This window comes from Alternaria conjuncta (genome assembly GCF_024043145.1).
Source record: "Alternaria conjuncta strain BMP 0040 chromosome Unknown scaffold_22, whole genome shotgun sequence".
Classification (NCBI taxonomy): domain Eukaryota; kingdom Fungi; phylum Ascomycota; class Dothideomycetes; order Pleosporales; family Pleosporaceae; genus Alternaria; species Alternaria conjuncta.
In genome coordinates this window covers 203,861-223,212 of record NW_026250111.1, presented here as the reverse complement: position 1 = coordinate 223,212, position 19,352 = coordinate 203,861, and the positions used below count along the sequence as shown (strand labels likewise).

At 54.0% G+C, this 19,352-nt stretch overlaps 7 protein-coding genes across 7 annotated transcripts; 2 read left to right on the top strand and 5 right to left on the bottom strand.

Moving 5' to 3' along the window:
• Positions 1 to 206: 206 nt before the first annotated feature.
• On the bottom strand, positions 207 to 1,767 carry J4E85_010298 (uncharacterized protein; the record flags this gene model as incomplete). The annotated part of the gene is made up of 3 exons (XM_051474510.1): positions 207 to 1,223; positions 1,270 to 1,563; positions 1,678 to 1,767. The coding sequence occupies 3 exons, from the start codon at positions 1,765 to 1,767 to the stop codon at positions 207 to 209; spliced, it is 1,401 nt and encodes a 466-aa protein (XP_051321700.1).
• Positions 1,768 to 2,027: 260 nt separating this feature from the next.
• J4E85_010297 (uncharacterized protein) lies at positions 2,028 to 3,224 on the bottom strand (the record flags this gene model as incomplete). The annotated part of the gene is made up of 1 exon (XM_051474509.1): positions 2,028 to 3,224. The coding sequence occupies one exon, from the start codon at positions 3,222 to 3,224 to the stop codon at positions 2,028 to 2,030; it is 1,197 nt and encodes a 398-aa protein (XP_051321699.1).
• Positions 3,225 to 3,626: 402 nt separating this feature from the next.
• Positions 3,627 to 6,103, top strand: HSP88 (Heat shock protein hsp88; the record flags this gene model as incomplete). Its single annotated transcript, XM_051474508.1, has 5 exons — positions 3,627 to 3,701; positions 3,751 to 3,782; positions 3,842 to 5,384; positions 5,442 to 5,750; positions 5,801 to 6,103. The coding sequence occupies 5 exons, from the start codon at positions 3,627 to 3,629 to the stop codon at positions 6,101 to 6,103; spliced, it is 2,262 nt and encodes a 753-aa protein (XP_051321698.1).
• Positions 6,104 to 7,519: 1,416 nt separating this feature from the next.
• J4E85_010295 (uncharacterized protein) lies at positions 7,520 to 12,885 on the top strand (the record flags this gene model as incomplete). Its single annotated transcript, XM_051474507.1, has 6 exons — positions 7,520 to 7,959; positions 8,165 to 8,558; positions 8,610 to 9,592; positions 9,754 to 10,197; positions 11,671 to 12,576; positions 12,852 to 12,885. The coding sequence occupies 6 exons, from the start codon at positions 7,520 to 7,522 to the stop codon at positions 12,883 to 12,885; spliced, it is 3,201 nt and encodes a 1,066-aa protein (XP_051321697.1).
• Positions 12,886 to 13,077: 192 nt separating this feature from the next.
• On the bottom strand, positions 13,078 to 14,102 carry J4E85_010294 (uncharacterized protein; the record flags this gene model as incomplete). The annotated part of the gene is made up of 2 exons (XM_051474506.1): positions 13,078 to 13,689; positions 13,803 to 14,102. The coding sequence occupies 2 exons, from the start codon at positions 14,100 to 14,102 to the stop codon at positions 13,078 to 13,080; spliced, it is 912 nt and encodes a 303-aa protein (XP_051321696.1).
• A 468-nt stretch (positions 14,103 to 14,570) lies between these two features.
• J4E85_010293 (uncharacterized protein) lies at positions 14,571 to 16,588 on the bottom strand (the record flags this gene model as incomplete). Its single annotated transcript, XM_051474505.1, has 3 exons — positions 14,571 to 15,568; positions 15,620 to 16,203; positions 16,254 to 16,588. 3 exons carry the CDS (start codon positions 16,586 to 16,588, stop codon positions 14,571 to 14,573), a joined length of 1,917 nt encoding a protein of 638 aa, XP_051321695.1.
• A 574-nt stretch (positions 16,589 to 17,162) lies between these two features.
• Positions 17,163 to 18,501, bottom strand: MRP3 (Component of pyruvate dehydrogenase complex, mitochondrial; the record flags this gene model as incomplete). The annotated part of the gene is made up of 2 exons (XM_051474504.1): positions 17,163 to 18,275; positions 18,325 to 18,501. The coding sequence occupies 2 exons, from the start codon at positions 18,499 to 18,501 to the stop codon at positions 17,163 to 17,165; spliced, it is 1,290 nt and encodes a 429-aa protein (XP_051321694.1).
• Positions 18,502 to 19,352: the final 851 nt, after the last annotated feature.

Here is a 19,352-nt window from a genome sequence, read left to right as displayed (position 1 = left end):
GCGGGCAGTTAGAGTTTCTTTAAGAGATATTTATTGTGCGCGTGCGTGTAGCGACTGCTAGTGGAAGTCACACGGACGCAAAGGCAACGACAAACGGGAAAGAGAGGGGGTAGAATGACATCAGAAGCTCGTGACTTGATTGTGTACCTAGCAATGAAGGACTTTTGTATATACCCAGCGCCCAAATGCGGTCAAGCGGCTTTCGCTCAGTGTTGAGCACCGCCTTCGGGAACGTCTGTAGAATCTGAAAAAGAGTCTGTTTCGTCATCGTTCGCGGCAGTCCCGATAGCTTGCTTGGTCTCTGCTGCTCTCCTCCTTTTCATCATGCCCCCCTCTTGATCACCTGACCCATGCACCACAGACTTCTCGTTTGTCTCCCTCTTCGTCCTGATCATTGCTCTGATCGCGTCAGAGAGCTTCCACAGCGGCAACGTTACGAGCGACTTCGAGAGATTTACGTCCTTTAATGGAATCTGTACCTCACCGTTCCTGTCCGTATGTCCAGTGTGTCGTGCGGGAACATACGCGATGACGTTGTTCTTCTTATTCAGCATTGCACGGACAGCAGGACGTTTGTGTGGTGTAAGACACCAGTGTTCCTTCGCATGGCCGATGACGACTCCTTCTTTGCGCAGGCCTGGATGCTTCGTATCATCGATGATGATGAATGACACCTCAGATGCGGTAGGTTCAGGGACGATCGGTAGTGAAGGACTCACGGGAGAGAGACCAGAATCTGGAGGCGTATTCGTGTTGTGAGGTGCATTTCGCTCTTCGATCATAGTTTTTATGGCTCGCGTTCTCTCTTCGCCGAAGGTAAACTTGACTAGCTCGGGTGTATATTCCACGTGCGTCATTGCGATCTGTATATCTCCTTTGATTGCGCTCCGTTTTGAGTATTTCGCGGGAATGTAAGCGACTACAGCGCCGACTTTGCTGATCACGGCGCGAACGACAGGGCGAACATTAGGATCGAGACAGCTTTGTGGGAGGGCGCGCCCAATCACGACGCCAGTGTCGAGATGATGACTGCTGCTCGAGTCATCTACGGTCACCACCTCATTGGCAGCAACCGGTAACGCGAGTGTGCTCTTGAGTGTATAGGTTGACTTGAGGATCGGCTCTGTATTGAAAGGGTTGTGTGGCAGTCCCTTTGGAAAGGGCTTAGACGAATCTTTCTTCGATTCTCCAAGGTAGTCTTCGATGTATTCCGTGAACTTTCTCTGTGTCGTGTCAACCAAGTTCTCAATGAGCGCCTAATGATTTTACCTTCGTTCGAAGTCCCTGATCACCATATGTTCCCCGGTACCATAACTTGTCATCTTCCTCCGTCTCAAAAGGATTGTGTGCATCCATGCTAGATTCCAGTGGTGGTTCCACCTGTTCGAAGTGTGCATATAGCACCAGTCTGCCGTCCACTACGAATTCGGGATCAAAGTAGCCTCCAGCATCCCATTCGCTGGGGCTTATCCGGTCGTCGCAAGCATGACCGTCAAAATGAAGATGCGCGTTGTAGCGTTCCCATGGCTTGACGAAGATGTTGTGCACGTTCGCGAGGAGTTCCTGCGGGCTTTAGCATGTGATTGGTGTGTTATGGCTATGATCAAGTGAATAAGTCGAAGGCATATATGGGAGTGAGATGCGACGCATGCTGGAATAGTAGCTCAGTAGACGTACCCAGTAGTTGCGAGCTCGACGAGCTGCAACACGGTAGCTAGTATCTCGTCCGTTGAACTCGCGGACGAGTATCATGGGAAAAGCCTTCATTGTGATGTAGCGGGAGTAAAAGGGATGGAAGTGGACGGACAGAAGTTTGACAGTGTGAGGCTTGATGTAGCCGATCGTAATCTGGTGGCGACATCGCAGTGAGAGAAACGTGGCATAGAAGCGTGGCACGTGTCGGCTTGAGGCGCAAAGAAGATGGGGTGAGATGCGCGGTTTTCATTGCTGGAAATCTGATAATGGGTATCTTAAGAAATATTCAACGCGCTTTAAAACAACGTGCTGTCATCCAGGATTAGGTGTGCCTAGATATCAGCCATGCCGGGATTGCCATTGAGGTTCCGGTTATTCTCCTTCCCTCTGCCTTTGGTCTTCTTGTTGTTGCCATCGGTGACAGCAGTGCTGCTGATGGCTCTCTTCCTGCGCCCCGCTTTAGCGCTTGCGATGGAGGACGGCGTCTCTTCTCTCGATGCGCTGGTCATATCTTCGGGCAGAAACTTCCCGCTGCCAGCAGCCTCTCGCACTAACGATGTATAGAGCTCTTGTACGGCGAGTTCGCTCGCACTTGCGTCTTGTGATGCGCCGCCTTCATCGGAGAAGGACGTGTCCGCTAGCGGATCGGGTGCGACGAGTTTAAGGCGCTCGGTGCCGAGGTGGAAGCTGTTGCAGGTTATTCGGGATATCTGGACTTTGGGGTGGGATATGTCGAGGGCGAGGTGCTGTTGAAGATACGCGGCCAGGGCAGCTGTAAAAGGTTTGTCATGGGTGTCCTTGAGCAGTCTGCCCCTGTCGACGAAACCAGAGATGTCGCCGCCTGCGACTGTGATCTCTACGTGTTTGAGAATAGTTGTGGTATTGGGGAATGCCAATTGAATATGGAGCTGTCTTATGATGTCTTGTATGGACTGGGTCGAGTACCTCGCTGCGAGGTGCTTGAAGTAGGTCTCGAGACTCGAAGTGATGAAGGGCGAGGGCAGCTTCAAGGGCGCAACGTGGGCATCGAAGGTCGTTCGGAGGTAGTTGAGGAAGATATCGCGTATTGGGCCTGGCATCTTCACGAGTAGTAGGGGCAGTGACGTGAAGCCCTTTTGCGAGGAAGTGACGCCCGGGTCGCGCAGCAGGAGCGCATTGTACGACTGCTTCTCGTACTCGAGGCTCACTTCCAGCCCACGCGCCCGCTCTGGAGTGAGCTGGGAGACGGAGGACAGCTGTGAGGCATCGGGGTCCATCGACTGGCGATGTCGGTCAATCCAGGCATCCTCGTCGCCAATCAGCTCCCAGGTGCACTCGTCCAGGGAGCCCAGTTTCGCGGTGTCGTCGGCAGCGGCAAAGTCGACCTGCACGCCACGCACGCTGTCGCCTTTGAGCTGTTCCTTGAGGCGCTTGGCATGGGTGCGGAGTGAGGCGTCGAGTAGGAGGGGCGTGTCGTGGCAGTGGAGCGGGGACAGGCGGTACAGGTTGTACGTGCGGTTGTAGAGTGGGTACGGGGGGATTTGGGCCATGCTGATGTCAGCTATCTTATCGCGCAGAGGGTCGACGCGTGCGGGTGCTCAGAGGCGGGCGTGCAGGCGTCCATGGGGGTTGTGTTGGAAGACGCTGGCGGCCTCGAGACGCGTCGGCGGAGACGGCAGGAGCGAGTGCGAGCGGACATGACGCAGCGTGTCGTTGGACGATTTGCGTGGTCCGTGCCTTCCGCAACACTTTCTTTAGTGACCCCGCTAAAACAGGGCCTGTCGAGAAGGTTCTCTTTTCTTCGACGTATTGCCAGCAAGTCATCACGCAGCGGTCACTTGAAATTTGCGAACCCGTGTCTGTCTATCTTTTACACGACCCCCCAAACACGACTTTCACCGCACACACTCCCTCCACGTTTGCCCACACATACCCCGCCATCAGAGATAAACATGTCTGTAGTAGGTGTTGATTTGGGAACGCTCAACAGCGTCATTGCTGTTGCGCGGAATCGCGGTGTCGATGTGGTGAGTAGCCCCGGTCGCATACGGCATACCAAAATACTGACGCCAGTAGATTGCAAATGAGGTTTCCAACCGCGCGACACCGTAAGTAGACCCCCAGCGCACGCAGCGCACACAACGAGCATCCACTCACAATTTCCCAGATCGCTAGTAGGCTTCGGTCCCAAGAGCAGATACGTCGGCGAGACGGCCAAGAACCAGGAAATCTCCAACCTCAAGAACACCGTCTCCTCCTTCGTCCGCCTCGCCGGCCGCAACCTCACAGACCCCGATGTCCAGGTCGAGCAAGACTTCATATCCGCGCCGCTCATCGACATGGGCGGCCAGGTCGGCGCCGAGGTGACATATCTGGGCAAGAAGGAGCAGTTCACTGCCACCCAGATCACCGCCATGTTCCTCACCAAGATGCGCGCCACAGCATCTGCCGAACTCAAACTCCCCGTCAACGACGTCGTCCTCAGCTGCCCCGTCTGGTACACCGATGCCCAGCGCCGCGCCATCCTCGACGCCGCCGACATCGCCGGCCTCAAGTGCCTGAGGCTCATCAACGACAACACCGCAGTCGCCCTCGGCTGGGGAATCACAAAGCTGGACCTCCCAGCGCCCGAGGAGAAGCCACGGAGAGTCGTCTTCGTCAACATCGGCCACAGCAACTACACCGCTACCGTCGTTGAGTTCAAGAAGGGCGAGCTCGCCGTCAAGTCGAGCGCCTGGGACCGCCACTACGGTGGACGCTACATCGACAAGGCCCTTGTCGAGCACTTCGCCAAGGAGTTCAAGGAGAAGTACAAGATCGACGTCATGGAGAACGGCAAGGCCCGCCTCCGTCTGTCCGCCGGTGTCGAGAAGCTCAAGAAGGTCCTTTCCGCAAACAACCAGGCCCCCATCAACGTCGAGTCCATCATGAACGACGTCGACGTCCGCGGCATGCTCAAGCGCGAGGAGCTTGAGGAGCTGATCAAGCCCCTCATCGACCGTGCTACCGCCCCTATTGAGCAGGCTCTCGCTGAGGCCAAGCTCACCACTGCCGACATCGACGCCATCGAGATGGTTGGTGGCTGCACACGTGTACCCGTCCTCAAGGCCAAGATCCAGGACTACTTCGGCAAGCCGCTCTCCTTCACCCTCAACCAGGACGAGGCTGTCGCTCGTGGCTGCGCTTTCTGCTGCGCCATCCTCTCTCCAGTATTCCGTGTCCGTGACTTCTCCGTCCACGACATGGTCAACTACCCCGTTGAATTCACATGGGAGAAGTCAGAGGACATTCCGGATGAGGACACCAACCTCACTGTCTTCAACAAGGGCAACGTCATGCCATCAACCAAGATCCTCACATTCTACCGGAAACACCCATTCGACCTCGAGGCCAGGTACGCCAAGCCCGAGCAACTACCAGGAAAGATGAACCCCTGGATCGGCCGCTTCTCCGTCAAGGGCGTGAAGGAGGACCCCAAGGGCGACTTCATGATTTGCAAGCTCAAGGCACGTCTTAACGTGCACGGTGTGCTCAACGTCGAGTCTGGATACTACGTCGAGGAAACCGAAGTCGAGGAGCCAATTCCCGAGTCTCCATCAGCAGAGAAGAAAGAGGGTGATGTACGTTCCGAATTTCCTTCTGATCCTAGTAACGGGCGGCAAAGCCCGCCCGAGCCTGCCGCGAAACGACACAAGCCTGACGCTGATCCTGTACTTGCGCGTCCTACTTCTGCGCACGCAACAAATGAGCTAACAAATTATGCGCAGGCAATGGACGTTGACAAGGACGCCGCCAAGGAGCCACCGAAGATGCGCAAGGTTAAGAAGCAGCAGCGTAAGGGTGACCTGCCACTATCCGCAGGCACTGCTTCGCTTGATGAAGAGAGCAAGCAGACCCTGGCCGAGAAGGAGAACTCCATGATCATGGAGGACAAGCTCGTCCAAGACACTGAGAACGAGAAGAACAACCTCGAGAGCTTCATCTACGAGCTCAAGGACAAGATTCTCGACGTTTACGCTGAATTCGCCAGCGATGAAGAGAAGGCCAAGCTCAACACCAAGCTCGAGACCATCGAGGTGAGTCCCATCAATTGTACGCTATATGAGCTGCGCTGACAACTATACAGGAATGGTTATACGACGAGGGTGACGACGCGTCGAAGGCACAGTACGTCTCCAAGAAGGAGGACATCCGCTCCATCGCCGGTCCCATCATCCAGCGCTACAACGACAAGATCGAGGGCGAGCGACAAGCAGCCATGGAGAAGCACCAAAAGGAGCACGCCGCCAAGCAAGCCGAGCTTGAGCGCGCAAAGCGGGAAGCCGAGTCCAAGAAGCAGGCTGAGGCGCCGCCGGCGGAAGAGCCAAAAGACGCGGAGATGACGGACGCCGAGGCACAAAAGCCAGACGGCGTTGAGGAGGCTTCTTAAGCAGAGAGGCATCTGCGAAGGCGTAACGGCAAAGTGAAAAGCATTTGGTCGGCGTGGTATACTAAAGGGCTACGTTTGGCGCCGAGGGGAAAGTTTTCTCTGTTCGACTTTTCTTCCTGTTTTCTCTGTGATGACGATCATGGTAATGCGATGCTTATGATAGACTAGTCCATAGACGAACGAACACGATATCCAGTTTTGGAACTACAATGATATGTTCCGCTGCTTCCATCATTCTGGTCTGCGTGGTTGTGCTTTCCTTCTCTGACTGGACTCCGTCATTAAAGTGGGGCGGCGGAATCCGTCGCGCTGCCTCTTCGCGCAACATTCTGGACACATCCCTACTCTCCACATCTACCTTGCCAATTCAGCGATGGAACAAGGTGAGCGCGCTCGATTAGACTGCGTTGTCTCTATCCTGAGAGAAAGTCCTTCCCATAACACTGCGATTGAGAACCCCCCACACGGATATCGATGCAGCTTCAACAACAAATGGCACAAACGCAGACTCCCTGCGACTCAGCGCGATACCAAGGAAGATTCCGTTCACAACTAGTGTTGCCAGCAAGCAGAACCAAATCATTACCCTGACAGGATATGGCATGCACTCGAAGACGGTGTTCATCATATTGGCGATAGCAGACACCAGGCCTTCGACCATTTTGAGTAGGGCCTCTGGAAGCCAGCGGAAAAATCGAGCAGGCATTCGCATGCAACCATTATCGTGCTGCCACGTTGGAGTTCGGCTGTTCAGGTTCCAACCGACGAGCGGTTTCAAGTCGTTGCCCTCTACATTTTCGGGGCGGACCGCTGAGACGTCGTGGGAGGATAGATCGGATGACGAGCGCTGAGATGCAGAGTCTTGCGGAGATTTGTGTGCAGGTTTCGATCTACCAATTATCAGCCTGCTATAAACATAAGCTGCGCAATGGTCAACCGACTGGCTGTTCTCAGCCTGTGAACGCTCAGTATCCATCGATGCGTCGTGGAGCTTCGAATTATTTCAACTTTACTTAACAGTTCCGGGACACTAATAACGCTACAGTTTCGCAGCCTCGCCGAACGACTTTTCTAACGAATCTTCTGGTGATGGTCGAAGTGCGTGCAATTCGCACATTGGGTGCCTTCTTCACGGACGATTTTGGAATTCCCCTCACGACCGTATTGCCAAAAGACGAAGAGAGCTTTCGGCTCAGTTCGGATAGCTGACGATACAAGGCTGTCTGCAAGGCATTGTCACTGCCCCAAAACACTCCGCATGGGTAAGCGCTCAGCCATGGGGTCCTCTGCGGTTCCTCCAATAGGATGACAGCGACTGTAAGCCCTGTGGGGCTGTGCTGTCGCTCAGCTCCCTAGCATCATCACTCTTCATCAGCTCGCATCCGCAGGAAGTTTACGCTCGCTTTGGGATCGAGTATGGCCGAGGCATTCGCTATTATCGGGCTGGTATCCAACATCTTATCGTTTATCGACTTCGGCATCAAACTCGCTTCTGAGACTCGAAATGTGCGCGACTCCCTTCACGGTACAACTGCAGAAGTGCGAGAGCTGGAGATCATCGTGGAAGACGTCGAAAGATATCACGAGAAAGTACAGAAGTTGCAATCTCTTGGTCAAGAGCTTTCTGCACACGAAAAGAGCATCATGGGAATGGTAAAATACTGCCGTAATATAGCCGAAGATTTGCACAAGATCATCGAACGGCTACATGTGCGCCAAGGTCGCTCGAAGACCCTCGAAAGTAGTCGCGTCCTTTTCCAAGGTTTCCGGAAACAACGCGACATCGATGCGCTCCGAGCAAGGCTTGATGCGCTAGATAAGCGTATTCGGGTGAATGTTGAACACATTATCCGGAGGTATGTCAATGGAGATTATGGTGGCGCTCTGAGCTGCATACACCAACCTCAATCAAGGAAGGATTGGGACACCCTAGAGCCTGAATCCACGCCATATCTTCTAATCTCTTTGTTTCATCCTATGTAGTCTGCAGATCTGTTCAAAGGCTTCCTTGTATAAGGAGAACGAATTATTAGCCAGGGCGCATGCTGACTTGTCTTTTAGTGATCATCACTCTTCGCTATCAGCCAAACTAGACGCCTTGAAGACGGCTCAAGATGCCTTAGCAATTAGCTACGACGCCAAGCTGGATCAAATTCGAGATGAAATACTCACGCTCGTAGCACAAACTCGCACGAGCGAAGGCGCCACGCAGGTCGCGCAATTGACGGGCCTGAAGACGAAGTTTGATGCACTTGGCGAAGAGCACACGGCATGCACCAAGCAAACCGCTACTATACGAAGTCTCTACTTCTCAGTCCTGCGCAGGCGGTGGAGTCAAATCCCGAAAGCTGATAAAGCGTCAAACACATGGATCTTTGACACAGCATTGACTCCCTTCACAGTCTGGTTAGAGAGTACCGACGAACATGATGGACTTTTCTGCATTACAGGCCGGGTAAAGATGATCTCTCTAGTGTTTTAGCTTCCACTAACATGGCCGATCTAGGCAGGCAGCGGCAAATCAACTCTGATGAAGTTTGTGACTGAAAATCCTCGCACTTTCGAATACCTTGAAGGTTGGGCAGGCACGACCAAACTCTGCACGGCGAGCTACTACTTCTGGAATCAAGGCTACGAAATGCAAAAGAGCCAAGTAGGACTTTTACAATCGTTGCTGTACCAGATATTCAAATCAGTGCCCAGACTCATCGAGATAGTGTGCCCAAACCGTCTAGAGCACGAAGAGTGGGACGTGGAAGAACTGAAAGCTACTTTTGCGCGCATCGCTACCCAGAAAGATTTGGAAGTCAAGTTCTGCTTCTTCATCGACGGTTTAGACGAGTACAACGGGGCTGAGGAAGACGTTGTCAGCGCTCTTGAATTCCTGTCTATATCGAAAGACATCAAGATCTGTGCCTCGACACGGCCTCGCTCGGTGTTCGAAAGGTTTTTCAACAACACATCTCGCACGTTCGACATTAAGAGCTTTACCAAAGAAGACATGGGACGCCATGTTCAGCGTCTCCTCGGGGAGAATGAGAACTTCCAACGCCTGGCGAATGCCGATACCACGTGCGTATCAATAATGAAGGTGATTGCAAACCTTGCGCATGGCGTATGGTTATGGGTCTTCCTCATCACTCGTGACCTTGTACACGCTGTCGATCGATATGAAGGTGTGGACACGCTGTGGAATATCGTCAATCTCTTCCCGGCAGATCTAGAAGCGTACTTTGAGCGCATGGTCAAGGCTGTTAAGCCTCAGTATCTTGAAGAGATGTCACAAATCTTCTTGATCACGGTCGATGAGCTGCAACCGCTACCGTTATACGCTTTCTCTCTGCTGGAATACCAACGCAAGAACCCCGCCTATGCCACCAGCCTCCCCATACGGCCCATTCGCGAAGAAGATTTGAAAAGCGAGTATCCCAAGTGGAAGTCGCTCATTCGAAACAGATGTAGCGATCTTCTCGTTGTTAATGATGAAGAGTAAGTGAAGCTTCTGGCCATCTACTCAAATGCTAGACGACTGGAAAACGATTCTCAAGATGTGGGCATTTCTAGCCGCTGGACGAAGATACCTGCAGTACTTCGGGCTCTTCTCAATTAAACGAACGCCTATTTATGATTTTCTAACTGTGTCACCCCAGACATCCCTGCTTCCCGGGTCCTACGGTCGACTTCCTCCACCGGACCGTTGCCGAATTCTTGCAGGACAACTACTACCACCAACTACGGGCCAATCTGAAAACCGAGTTTAGCTCCAAGTCTACGTTGTGCAAAATATGCCTTGTCATGCTTAAATCACTACCGGATATTAACTACGATATTCCAGAGTCAATTAACGAAGTTATGGGCTTAACGGACGAGCTGCTGTATTACGCCTACGAAACCGAGAGAACCGACCCAAGCCCTACCTCTTCCCTAGTAGAGGTTCTCGATGAGGTGGATCGCGTCAATACTCACCACGCACGTGGTACAAGAAACCACTGGATGCATGACCGTGATGCAGTCGTTGATCGCGGGTATCATGTGTATCGTGAAGGAGACAACTACAACTTTCTTGCGCCGGCTGTACAAGCCCACCTCGTCAAGTACGTTCGTGCGAAGTTAGACGCTAACCCAAAACATGCGCGAAAGTGCGGGCGACCACTACTGGACTACGCGCTCCGTCCACGCCGAATCACAAACACCACCATGGAATACCACGCCAAGCGCGACGATCCAAGTGTGAATGTGGATAGTAAGTCTTGACTGCGCAAAATGCGTACTAGACAGACACTAATTTCGCACCATCACCTATGCAGTGGTTCGGCTACTCCTCGAACGTGGGGCAGGTCCAAATCAGCTTGTCCATCTGAACGACAGCAAGTCAGTTTGGCATCTCTTTTTATTTTCAATGGACGTGACTGTCTCACCGTCGTCACCTTTTCAAGAGCCTTCAGCAGCTCTCACGAACGCTTGGTACCAGAGCTGCGAATTACTCATTCAGCACGGTGCCCGGAGGATCTCCTACGAAGTTGAGAGCGGGTTGGAAACAACGGATCATGGCGTCTTCAATCAGGTCTTTGGGCTTGCGAGAGCAAATGCCCTAGTGGCGCTTATCGATGAAAAGGAGCGAGAGGGACAACAGGGAAAGGGGTCGTGTATGATTATGTAGTACCCCAAAGAGCACATCGGGATTGCGACGAAAGCTGTCAAGAGTTCAAAACAACGTACACGGCTATCAAGCGTTCCCAGGTGTTCAGGTCCTTCTCCTCCACCAGCGGGGCTGAGCAATCAGCAATCAGCTGTACCGAGCGGACCAATGAGAGTGACGTGAAGTATGCAGGGGTCCGGCCTACCTTCCCCGAAGTTTAGCGAGCTTAGGGCTGACAGACTGTCCGTTCGTCCTCCAAACTGTCTCGCAACATTCCCTGCGTCTTCTTTGAAACATGCTATTCGAGCCGCTAAGAATCTTCGCAAAACGAGTTGGAGCGACGTCTTCATGTTCGTCACTCTAGCTAGACATCGCTCTCGCTATGCAGCCAGAAGCCAGCACACCGAATCAACACGTGACTGCCAAAGCTGTGTGCCAACCTGGAAGAGGTGTTGTACGGAGGAAGTCTAAATCAGGGTGCGGAACCTGCAAGTAAGTGGACTCCCTTGTCCAATGATACGGTACCCGACCGATTGGCTGTTTGTTTTGCAGCGATCTGGGCAGAGATCTGTTCCTATGGACGCTTACCGACATCGACTAGAGCGCGAAGAGTCAAGTGCGACGAAACCAAGCCTGTATGCTCTCGCTGTCGCTCCACTGGTCGGACATGCGAGGGCTACGGACTGTGGGGTGGCGGAGGGAACACCTACGTTGAAAGATACGGCCTGGTGTCAACATCGATCCAGAAACCTCCAACCAAAGTCCTGGGTGTCGAGGAACTCAGGTATCTACAGCTATACAGGATCCGCATCGTTCATACAACTTCCGGCTGGTTTGCTTCGAAGTTCTGGAACTCGATCGTGCTACCAGCAGCGTCGTCAGAACCGGCGGTTCTTCATGCTGCTGTTGCGCTGAGCGCTGCGCACAGATGCAGTTTCGATTCGGCACAAGCTCCGGATGAGAGGGAAAAGTTCATGCTTCAACAATATGGCAAAGCAATCCAGTCGCTACAGCCGCTGTTGCGATGTGGAGACAAAGCCTCGGTCACTGTCATATTGGTCACCTGTCAACTGTTCACCTTGCTTGAATACCTCCGCGGGCAATACCAATTGGCGGAATCACACTTACGGAACGGTCTAAAGGTCCTGATGAACATGACCACAAAGAAAGATCGCTCGCACGATGGCGTCCTTGTAATCAAGCCGGCATCATATGAAAAGAGCATCGACCAAGGCATCGTGCGCAGCTTCGCCACCCTACATATGCAAAATAATCTGTTCGGTTCCGGTCTGGAAGATCTCGATATATTTCTTCAGCCGATAGAAAACAACATACCATACCCTACTTTTACAACTATCGAGGAGGCGAAGGACGCTCTTGATGTGCTATTGCACGGCATTGTTCTCATAGCACAACAATATCGAAAGATGGGGCCAGGCACTGAAGACGAGATTGCTGCGGTTACAGCAGGACAAGAAGATATCATGACCTCTCTTGCGATGTGGTACGATGCGTATCTGAGTACACTTCCCTCGGTCGACAGACTAGCCCTAGCTGCCGGGAGGAAGCCAGATGAACTGTGGGCGTTCGGCGGGAAGACACCGCCAGCAAAGCTTCCGACGGGCCGCGAGCCATCAGTCCTCAAATTGCTACTCATGTATCATGCCATGGCGGGCATAATGTGCGGCTGTCTGCAAGTACAGTCTGAGCAGCACTACGAAGCGTATACGCAAACGTTTCTCACGATACTTGTGCATGCCATACACATCTTCGAGGAGTACACCTTGGCAAAATCTATACCCGATAACGTCAACCTCCACGATTCGATTGGCGAGTACGGCTTCATCGCGCCTTTATATTACACGGCTATCAAGTGTCGATACCATCGCATCCGCCTCCATGCTATCCGCCTCCTGCGGGTGATCCCGCTGAAGGAAGGCACGTGGGATTCTTTCACGGCAGCGAACATCGCTGAAACGGTTATGGAGCTTGAAGAGCAAAATACTCACTTTGGGGATAGCGCTGGAGACGGCTTCTCTCTCTCAGAGATACCCAATTTGGAAGATTCATATAGCTGGTCTTTGATGCCGGAGCATAACATGTTCCAAGATGTGGAAGCAACGACAAGAGCAGACCTCACTAACGAAGTCGTCGTCACATGTAAAAGACGGCGACTAGACGGTAGCCCGGAAGTCTTTACGTTTCACGCCAATCCCAAACCTAGACACAACACCGAAAAAGAAAGACATTCTTATACTTGAAGAGGGCTAATGCAGCTAAAGTCATTCCATGCAAAACCAGAACCACCCAATTCAGCGCATCCACTTCCTCCTCCCTAGAGCTCCCACCCTTCCATCTCCCTCTGCGTCCAGGCCCACAACTTCTCTCCCAGCTTCGTATCCTTGGAAAGCTCACTCCCCATACCCAACACACCCACAGGTTCATAATACCGTCCGCTCAGCACACCGTCCGCAGTTGACGCCCAAACCCCATTCTTGATCCCTTCCTCCAGCGACCCACACCTCTTAGGCGCCACCTCCCGCGCCAGATACTTGATCTGCTCATCACCTCCTTCCGCGCCTTTATTGAAGATCTCCGTCAAAACATCACCAGGGTGGATCGCCACACTGATGATCTGCGCGTAGTGTAACGCGTATTGGCGCGCGTAGACCACGTTGGCGAGTTTGGATTGCGTGTATTTGTTCACGCCTGACAAATCAGTTTGGGAGGATTCCAACGTGTCGAACGCGATGCCGCCGGCTGGTAGAGCGGCGATATGAGCGTGGCCCCGCGAGCTGACGGAGATGACTCGGGGTGTTGATCCAGTTTCTTCCGCGGTGGAGAGCAGAAGCGGAGTGAGTAGTTTGAGGAGGAGGGCATGGCCGACGTGGTTCGTCCCGAATTGGAGCTCATGGCTCTGGGGTGTTGTGCCGGGGTGACCGCCCATCTATCGTCGCAGAAGGCGAAGATTAGTCATCGCATACATCAACACAGCTGCACACGGGAAACCAGACGGAAAGAGATGAGCGACGCTTCAGGGAGAAAAGAGTCAGGACATACGATCCCCGCATTCAGCATCAAAACATCCAATCGCCCTCCACAACCCTCCACCACTTCCCTCGCCGCTCTTGCTACTGAGTCGAAGTTAGCCAAATCGCATTCTGCGAAGCGAACATCGATGGCCGGTGCTGCAGCTTTTATCTCAGCGACGGCAGCATGGCCGCTTGCGACGTTACGGGCGGCGATCCAGAGTTGTGCTGGGTTTAGGGTGGCGAGGGAGAGGGCGGTGGCTTTTCCTATGCCGCTGTTTGCGCCGGTTATCAGGATGACTTTGGAGGAGAGGGATGGGGTAGGCGGCATTGTGGCGCGGATTTGAAGGGGGAACAGAGGGGGTCAAGGGGAAGAAGTGTAGGAAAGTAGGAGACGGAGTGCTGGGGCCAAATAGTTGGAAGGTGGATGTGGCGCGTGGGACATATGGTGTATTGCAATTCATTTATCTATTGCTCCTATCTTTGAGTTTCCGACTTATCCCTCTTTGTTCTCCAAAACAGTTCTTGTGCATTTCCATAATGCGTATGATTCGCTAAGGTTCTCCGTGATTCAGGCGTCCCGGGTGTGAGACTGCGGAGGGGCAAAGGCACCGAGACTCCGATGTAGCGGTACAACATCCTCCGGGAGCGACAATGAGCTTCCCATGATGCTTAATGAGGAATGAGTTCCAGCTGTTCTTGAATAAAGTGGCTTTGGCAGTTCTATCCACCATCCATCGAGATAGCATAGCTGAAGATCATGCCCTCCCACAGACATGTACCTGTCCCCTCCTCACCATCAACCCACCCTACACAACCTCCCATCCTGCGTAACAATCCCCTCCCTCTTCCCCCCATCCACATCCCTGATCTCCCACTCATCGCTCCCCACGCCTCCAAGCGCCCAAAACACACCTTCAGGATCATATTCCCTCTTCACCCTAGCCAACCTCTCATAATTACTCCCAAAGAACGCTTCCTTCCACTCCCAATCCTGCGCATCCCCCTCATTAATATAACTCCCACTCCCAGGCGTAACATCCCGCCAACCCTGCATATACCCCTGCAGTCTCTGATGTCTTTCTGTCAGCGCCTCGTGCGACAAGATGGGTGCTTTGCCGTCCCAGTGCGCGTTGGGTTCGTAGGCTTGTGCGTGGAGGACTGTGGTGCGGAATGCGGGATTGACGCTGTTGTTTGGATTTCCGGAGACGGAGAGCGTGGGCGCGTAGTTCATGCCGTGGAAGGTTAGGGAGCCGTTTTCCACGACGTGGCGGATGGCGAGGTGGGAGGTTTCTAGTGTGGAGGGGGTGGAGAAGGTGGTGCGGGGGAAGAAGCGGGATGCTATGAGCGTGTGGCCTGTTGTTTCGCCTATTACTCTTTTGGAAAAAGGCGATGCTTCGTTTGTGGAGTCGTCTTCATACGAGAAAGATGGCGTGAGAGAGCGTTTGAGTGTCGGCATAGGTTGCTGGATACCCAAATCGTTGAGCTTTTGAAGCAACGGGCGGACAAATTGCCGATATTGGGTGGTAGTCTTGTTGGGAACCGAGATACTGACAGTAAAGGTAAGACCTGTGCTACTACTGCTTGGGTAGATGAAGCTGTAGCCCAAGCCGCCTGCGTCACAGATGGCGATTGAAAACTCCCAGTACGCGCGCATGCCGGCCCAGAAGGTTTCCGCAGAGATGGGAGGCGCACTTGATCCGCGGTCTGGTGTCGTTGAGAAACGTACACTGCCTGACGTAATCGAAGTGGTCGCGAACGCTTTGACGACAACGGATGTGATGATGCCGAATGTGCCTGTTCATTGGTCAGTGACAGTCGGGTTCCCCTTTTGCTGGGAATGATTACCTCCGCCTCCTCCTCTGAAAGCCCAGAACAGGTCTGCATTTTCCCCTTCATGTGCTTCGACTACCCTTCCATCAGCTGTAACAGCAGTGATGGCGAGCACTTGGTCTGCCGCCAGACCATAGTAGCTGGTATAGGCACTATGTCCACCACCCTGGAGAAAACCGCCTGCAATACCTACGGTTGAACCGCCTGCAACAATTATGACTATATTCTTCTGCCGCATTAGTGTAGATCCCTCAGAAGCCTGGGTGCCCGCGGCATAAGTAACAGCCTTTCCGGTATAAGATCCAGTGGGTGAGGTGTAGTTGGGGTCATACGTCATGCCTTTGAGGTTGTGTGTCCAAACGCTAAGGGAGTAACCACCAATGGACTTTCCGTTGAAGTCATGGCCCGAGTTCTTGATTACGAGTCGGATATTGTGGTTCCTGGCGAAGTTGACTGCTAGTTGGATGTGTCTTAACGTAGTGGCTCTGACGACGTACTCTGGCCAACCGCCTTGAGAGCAATTTGAGTTTGGTTGTGAGGTTGGTGTGCATGCGTTCCCGGATGCCCATTGGGACATGATACTAGTCGGATCATCGGTACTGTCGTAGTTAGAATGACACAAAGGGTGTCTCCTTACGAGTGGGCTCACTGTAGGTTCATGCCCGCCCAGTTACTCTTGTACTGTTCGCACTTCGCCGCATTGTAGCTTACCCCAGCATAGCAGACGGTAGCAAGCGGCTTCGGCTTCAGTAACACACCACCGAGCGTATCGTTGAAAGAGGTCCAGACATCCTCGCCCGGCCACTCAGCGTCGCCCGGGATGATCTTGCAATCAGCAGGCGCCGCAGCTTGTGATGCACTACCAAAGCGCACTGCGTCATTGCGAGCTGCATCCTCGTTAGTGAGCTGTTCGCGCTCCCAATCAAAATTGAGGGCAATTGCTGCCGCTGAGAAGAGGTAAAAGACGAGAGTAGTATAGAGCATCTTGGTGAGGTCGTGAGTGACAATGTATTGAGGGAAGGACGTAAAGTCGTTGCAGGCAGGCGCGAACCAACTCAATATAGGAAACCACCGCCATCACGACGATGTACAGATAACGTTATCGCTCTCACTCGCTGTGAAGCCAGCCTGTTTGCTCCCCACACACCCTTCCAATGCCTCGTCTGTGGGGCCATACGAGCATGTGGTCTTCGCAGGTGTGGGATGACTGAGCTGTGATGTTCACCTATTGTCCTGCATATACGTGCCGGCTATATAGCTTACCACCGTCCCGGTTCGCAGAAAGATTTCCAGGCGAGAATCCGGGTCTAGATTTACCATTAGTCCGGGCGTGCAGGGTGATCAACTACGCAACAACAGACGCAAAACGATTCGAAGAAGGGAGATATCTTTTCATACAAGGGGTTATCATGCAATACGACAGTTGGACAAATGATCATGGGGGATAGAAAACGCGCCATCCGCTGTACATAAGATCGTCTGTCCCTGAGATCCAATCTCATCTAGCCCAATAGTAAAGTTACACAGTCGTCCCAAATGCACCGAAAATAGAATCAGATTATAGCATAAGCTCGAGAGGGCTCTCAATGGCCTTCTTGAGCTCGCGCATGAACTCGCCACCGACGGCACCGTCGACAACCTTGTGGTCGAAGCTGCCGGTGATGACAATCTGGTCGTCCCACTCAACGCTCGCTGTGCCATCCTCAGCCTGGCCTGGTACTGCGACCTTCCTTGTTGTGCCGATTGCGACGATGCAAGCTTGTGGGGGGTTGATGACGGCGGTGAATCGCTCAACAGCGGGGTTCATTCCCATGTTGGAGATGGTGATGGTTCCGCCCTGGTATTCCTCGGGCTTGAGCTTGCCGTCGCGTGCGCGCTTGCCAAGGTCCTTGATCTGAGATGAGATGGATTGGAGGCCGAGTCCGTTGACGTTCTTGACAATGGGGGTCATGAGACCGACGGGGGTAGAGACAGCGACGGAGACGTCGACAGTGTTGTGCTGGCGGATAATGACCTTACCGCCGTCCTCGCGCCAGGAGGAGTTGGCAGCGGGGACCTTGCGGGCGGCAACAGCGAGAGCCTTGACAAGCAAGTCGTTGACCGAGAGCTTGTACTCGCCGTTAGCTGAGGCGTTGAGAGCTTCGCGGAGCTTGAGGAGCTTGGAGACGGAGATGTTGGAGGCGACGAAGTAGTGGGGGTTCTGTTGCATGCTCTCGCGGAGACGGGTAGCAATGACCTTGCGCATGCTGGTAGCCTCGACGTCCTCGTAGGCGGCAGCGGAGGCGCCAGCAGCGGGGGCAGCACCGGCAGCGGGCTTGTACTTCTCAATGTCCTCCTTGGTGACCTGGCCGCCCTTTCCAGTGCCCTTGATGGAGCCGATCGGGACGCCCTTCTCGAGCGCGAGCTTCTTCGCGGCGGGGGAGACGGCGGGCTGGCGCTGGAGAGCGGTCTCTAGGCGGTCGCCGGTGGACTCAGACTCGATGGCGGCGGGCGCAGACTCCTCCTTGGCGGGGGGAGCGGTCTTGGAGCCAGTGTTCGGGGGCTCGCTGGCTTCGGCGGCGTTGCCCTCCTTGGAGGGAGTGTCGGCCTTCTTGTCACCACCGGCGTCCTCGATGGAGAAGCTCTCGAACGCGGAGACGTCCTCGCCCTCCTCGACCATAACAGCGATGGGCTGCGGAAGTCAGCATGGTATCCTCGAACGCTTGTGTACCTCGACTTACGCTTCCAACAGCGACGTCCTTCTCGCCAGCGTCGCGGAGGATCTTGGCGATGGTGCCCTCCTCCTGGAACTCAAAGTCCATCTGTGCCTTGTCCGTCTCGATCTCGACGAGGACGTCACCGGGCGCTATTGAGTCGCCGACCTTCTTCTGCCATGCGCCAATGTTTCCGGCGGTCATGGTTGGGGAGAGGGCGGGCATGCTGATAACGCTGTGCGAGGGGTAGGCTGCGGGCTGCGTTAGCAATGCGATGGCCAGCGGAGTATCTCGTCGCGAGGGACGCGGTGGGAGTGCTCACACTTGGAGGCATAGTAGCGTGCGAGCGCGGACAGGGCTGGTGTGCGTCTGTATACGGCGTGTCAGCTATGCTCGTCGGAGGATTGTGGGCAAGGCCAGGCAAGAAGGAGCGAAGCTAACGTACGCGGAGCATCTCGAGGTGGGCAGGGCGCCGCGCAGGGCAATTGACCCCCGCGAGCTCAATTGGCTCCCAGCCCGGGACAGCAGAGTTGTGGTTGCGGGCATTGTGTTGGGATGCCGGGCGCTGAGATTTTACTCCAAGCGACGTGAAATGGGGGAAGACGGGCTTGTCGGGCGAGGGCGACAGGCAGACAGAGGTGAGCGAGCTGGAGGCTCAGGCGCTTAGCGGTCAGGGCTGGAGGAGATGGAAGACTGTTCAACGAAAAGTTTAGTGCAGCTGGTTGGAGACCCGGCGACTAGCGTTCTCTCCCGATGAGGGTCTATGCTGGATGCGACATTTCCCGGCAGGACGCAAAGTGTGGCGCCAGGCTGTGGCTGAAGCAGGTGCAAGTGTGGCGCCACAGTACCCTAGCCTACCGCGCGGCTGGTCCCAGGTACGTAACTAGCCAGGAGGAAAGACACAAAGTGTCATCTCAGAGCACGACTCGCTCAACGCCTGCACAGACTCGCCCGCTGTCCGCTGCTCTGCACTGCACTGCGCCAGTCCGAGTCACCACTGCCGCGCCCTCACTTTTTTCAATCGCTCCTTCTCCGCCATGGTTGCTGAGGAAGCG